Source organism: Carassius auratus, unplaced genomic scaffold, assembly GCF_003368295.1.
Source record: "Carassius auratus strain Wakin unplaced genomic scaffold, ASM336829v1 scaf_tig00003761, whole genome shotgun sequence".
Taxonomy (NCBI): Eukaryota; Metazoa; Chordata; class Actinopteri; order Cypriniformes; family Cyprinidae; genus Carassius; species Carassius auratus.
In genome coordinates, this window is record NW_020523543.1 from 1,501,997 (window position 1) to 1,506,884 (window position 4,888).

A 4,888-nucleotide genomic window follows, 5' to 3' on the forward strand; every position below is an offset into this window, starting at 1 on the left:
TGCAGATGACTAAAACTTGACTAAAACTAGAAACTAAATAATTAAATGTAAAATAGCACTGGATAGTCTTAAATGTAAAAATGAAATATACAATGAAACCTACATTTAATCAGACACCTTCAACATTTCTCACATTATTTTGGAAACAGGAGATTTCTAATGCACAATCTAGTTTGATAAACCCCTTCTCAAAGACTTACTGTTTGTGTGTACTAATATATATATATATATATATATATGTGTGTGTGTGTGTGTGTGTGTGTGTGTGTGTGTGTGTGTGTGTATAAGTGTATTGTCTGTAGAACTGTAATGGTCCCTGATGTACACCAAAGCATGAGAAATGGCTGAAGGATTTGGCTGCAAAGAAATGTTTCATGTCTTTTGTCTTTATTGTGTGACATAGACATTAATCACTTGACTAGACTCCAAGATCTGTGTATAGCATAATAAAAATGCAAAGCAATATTGAAAGAGATTGCCATAAATTGATCTAAATAATATTACTTAATATAATATCAACTTATTAAAGAAGATGTATATGTGGAACTGCAATTTAACATGTTTAAGAGCAGTTTACAAGAGATTACAAAGAATTACAAAAAAAAAAAAATGGCAAGAGAAGCTGTATGCATTGATTTGTTTAAGGAGCCTTCAGGAATCATCAGATCTGGGAGTCACTCAGTGCTGGCGGATCTGGATGGATTTTCTTCAGCTTCTCCGTGATAGACGAGTGCTGCTGTTTCCTCTCCTCCTCAGAGAGCGAAGACGGATTGACCTCCAGGAATTTATATGCATCTCGAGACTGAACACTGAAGACGCCTTGAGCTTTCTGACAGCACAGACCAAATCTTTTCCAGTACTGAAAGATAAAAGACATGCTATCATTAATCACATTTACTAAAATATATCATAATTGACACAATTGACATTAACATACATTCAATAAAGAGCTGCACTGATAAATAATAATAATAATAATAATTATAATATTACAAAAAAAAAAAAAAAACACTCCAATGATACATAGGGGAAAAAATATAGAAAAAGAAAAATCCTTTTTTTCATGATAATTTTAAAGCCAAAAATGGTTGTAAAGATACAATTAAAGTAATCCATGTGTCTCCAAAGATTTAACCTCAGTTTTATGATTTTTTGATGGAAAAAAACGCTCCTGTTGGTATCTGTTTATTCTGTTGTAGCAGGAGACTGAAGTCCCACAGCTGATAGATTGCAAATTAGGCTGGAATTCACCTGTGATTTCTCTTACTAAATAACTCAAAAGCAGTAGAAATGTCTATGCCGGTGCCTCCAAAATGTACAGTTAGCCTGTAAAACCTAAATAAATCCCAGAACGTTTATCTTGTTGTAATAAAAATGATTACACGTAAAGAAAGACAAGGCAATCCCAATAAAATATAACTGTACTTTACATTATGAAATAATTATAATTCAATAACAAATAACAGGTGACTGCAGTTACTGCACAGAACTCATCTACTGGACATTATCATTATGTTTAGTATTTTTTTCTCATGTTTCAGCAATCTGTCTCATAATTGTTTTATTAGTCTAAACAAAGTGTAAAGTCTAAATGATTATTAAAGTGCATAACTTGTGCTATTATAGATATTATAGCCGTATACTGGGCATTACTACCACAATATGAATTGATTGTGTTTGGTCACCAGATGGTTTCAATCTGACCCAATACATGACAATTTCCTACAGTTTGTCTTGTATTTTATCTACAGAAGTTTAGATTTTCAGTCTTGAGATTACATAAATATGCTCATTTGCATATGTAATTAATGTCAAAGAAGCTAAATAAACGTGAATAAAATAAAATAATAAAAGTGGATAATGTTACAATACTGTTTGTCGCATCTGTCATTTCTGCCCTGAACCAGCTGGTTCTTTTTAGGGCTCCATGCTATGCACAACTGTGCATTTATTTCTTTATATCTCTTTTCTCCTGTCACATGGCATCCTCATCTGATTCTAGTTAAGATGGTAAGAACTTTCAATGATTAGACACTAGCATCTTGCTTAAGATTACCAAACTCTTTGCTGTGGATTCTGGAAAATACAGCATCAGCTGTACACTATTAACCAGAGAATATTAGGGATAAACAAAAATGTGAGAACTCAGAGACTTCATGAAAGGCATAATCAAATCACATTAGGAACATTTGCTCAACGTCTAACTTACCTTTGCTGCATCTTCAATGGAGTCTATGAACTCATCCTTCATGTCCTCCATGTCAACCATTTCCTCCCCAGCAAAGGTTCTATCTTTCAGCGTGCTCAGAATAGCATCCACCTTCTCCCAAAACTTTTTCAGATCAACCAGAATTTGTTGGATTTGAGAAAGACACGCCTGGACTTCCGTCAGGTTGTCAGGGTCGGGAATCTCACCTGGAATGATTTATCAGAGATTATTATAAAGAACCTGTCGAGAGCATAACATGTATGAATTTACTGTATGTTTGTAACAATAAAATCATAGAGAGACTCTCACCCATCCGTATTTTACAGTTGGCCAGCTGCAGCTGAAGATCAAGCTGCTTGTTTTTGATGTCCCACTCTTCATTTCTCAGAAGGCTCTTCTCAGAGTCGAGTTGTTTCAGTGCTATGTCCAGAGCGATGGCAGTAGGCTCCTTCATAGCATCTGGATAGCCTCTAAAAAAGGCAAGGACCTTCTTAGTCCAGTGGCTTTGTTCTTCCTGAAATCTTCTGATGAAACTGTTCAGCTCCTTAGTTGTTTTTTCAATTTGTTCCTCAATCCCCTCCATTTTGTTGACTACTTTTCCCAGATCACCATTGAGTTTGGCCAGAGCATCCTCCAGACCCTGTCTCTCATCAGATTTTTTCTCCTTTTTTTCTTTGGTCTCAGCTTGTTCTTGATACACGTCACTGGTGCTTTTTTTCACACTTTGGTTGTGTGTATCATACCTGAATAATACAGTGCATTTCAAATAAATAACTGGAAACAGTGATGTGGTCCGGATTTCATTTGCAATAGACACTGAACAATTTTCTTACTGAGGACAAATGTAATTCTATACAACAGTTCAATAGGCACTTTCACACTGGAGGAACCTTTTCATAGTTCCTAGAACTATTGGTGGAAGTTCCCAGTTTTTGGCATGTTCTCATCACAGGAACTAGGAACGGTTTTATTTCTAGGAACTCTGTTTGGGGGGACTGACTTAATTACCTCCTACTTCAGAGTAGGGTCTAAAACAGTTCTTACAGGAACTGTTGTGCATCTCTGATCAATACAGTTCGATTTCAAAATGAATCTACTAATGTAGAGAAGAGCTCCCTTCTGTTTTGTTTGTTTTACAAAAATATATATTATTGTTATGACCATGACCCTGAATAGCAAATTATTTGACTACTTTGACCACAAACTATTTGACTAAAATAATCTGTACAAACAAGATATTAAATTTACCTGCAAATATAAAATAACCCAGGTGTTTCCCCTTTATTCTTAGTTCCTATAAGATATTACTAATATTTTCACCTCATCACAATGTCATCCACTTGTCTTATGATGTCAGTGATCCACTCTTTGGCTTTCATTAGGAACTTCACCGCCAAAACAGGTTTGTTCTTCTCCACAGCTTTTATCAACATTGGAAACAGGGAGGTGACCAGGTTGGAGCTCGTGCCGACACACTACGAGACAACATAAATCAGCAAGTTAATCCTGTGATAGACTAAATAGTTATGATAGTTCAAAGTGACTACACAACCAATCATAACAGTATAGTAACTTCTGAAGTTATGTGACTGTCATGACTAATGGTGGTCATTTCTTATTTTCTAGTTTTCTCTTCTTGTTCTAGCTCGTTGTGACAAGTTTGAGTCCAGATATTGTCCAGTGTTCCTGTACTCTTTAGTTCTTCTTTTAGCTGTGCATAGCTGTGTTGGCTTGTGATACAGAGATGTCATGTTTAAGATTATTATTATCTTCATGCATGGGTCACATTGTTTTAGACTGCTTCTCAATTTTTTCCACCCAGTTCCATGGCTCCACCTCATCTGCTGAGTCCGCTTTGCCTTCTCTGCACTTTCCTTCCTGTGATGGACTGAAGCTCTATCTGTGAATCCATCTTTGCTGATTTTGATCAATCTTTGGAAAGACTCCTCTCAGTCCATAGCATGAGCACCACTGGGGGGGGGGGGCTTTCTACTCTATTACTTTTCATTTGAAAATGTAATGTTCAGAATAAGACGTATTACATTGCATTTAGCATTAACTAGGCCTACCATACAGTCATGCACAGAAATGATTAAAGATGGTTACAGAGAACACCTTTTGAAAGTTAATCACAGCATCCACATAATCCATAGCTGAAGTGTTAAAGGGGAAAGACTCTTTTTGAATAAACATTTAAATTAGAGGGCTGATAGAGGACATTGATGGTTATGATGAATTAGGACACATACCTTCAGCAGAAGGGCTTCGGAGGATCCGAACAGCAGTTGTGTTTCAATAGCTTGATCTCTGATCAGACGCTCCAGCTTTGGGAATCCTCCCAGACTCAGGAAAGTCAGGTGATAAAGGAGAGCCGTTCGCTCCGCAGATGGAAGAAGCTCCTGAATGAAATCTGCTTTCATTATAGCGTTGTCATCGTCAATCTCTGAAATATTTCAAATATTTGTGATGGTTAACAACCTTTGGCATTCAATAGCTTATGGATAAAAAAGAGTGCTGTACAAATAAGGCTATTTTTGTTTGAACTTTTTTTAATGAAAAAAAAAACTGGATTGAAAACAACGCATTTTTTAAGACAAAATATGCAGTACTAGAGAGTCCCTGCAGAACCACTGTCAAAACATTTTAAAGGAAACTGACCCTATTTCCAAGGCCCTGGTT

The 4,888-nt window shown here is 36.1% G+C and overlaps 1 protein-coding gene across 1 annotated transcript; it reads right to left on the reverse strand.

Moving 5' to 3' along the window:
* Window positions 1-266: 266 nt before the first annotated feature.
* On the reverse strand, window positions 267-4,669 carry LOC113070304 (uncharacterized). Its single transcript, XM_026243545.1, has 5 exons — window positions 4,459-4,669; window positions 3,530-3,684; window positions 2,519-2,952; window positions 2,210-2,415; window positions 267-859 (listed from the first exon to the last, which is right to left on the reverse strand). The coding sequence occupies exons 1-5, from the start codon at window positions 4,627-4,629 to the stop codon at window positions 662-664; spliced, it is 1,164 nt and encodes a 387-aa protein (XP_026099330.1). The 5' UTR covers window positions 4,630-4,669; the 3' UTR covers window positions 267-661.
* Window positions 4,670-4,888: the final 219 nt, after the last annotated feature.

What these genes read in the sequence shown, in the direction of transcription:
- LOC113070304 (XM_026243545.1), bottom strand. Translation starts at nt 4,629, where the DNA reads ATGAAAGCAGATTTCATTCAGGAGCTTCTTCCATCTGCGGAGCGAACG. An exon ending in GTGGATGACATTGTGATGAG is followed by an intron (nt 2,953 to 3,529) that starts GTGAAAATATTA and finishes TGTATTATTCAG; the next exon opens with GTATGATACACACAACCAAA. An exon ending in CCATTGAAGATGCAGCAAAG is followed by an intron (nt 860 to 2,209) that starts GTAAGTTAGACG and finishes TTTATCTTTCAG; the next exon opens with TACTGGAAAAGATTTGGTCT.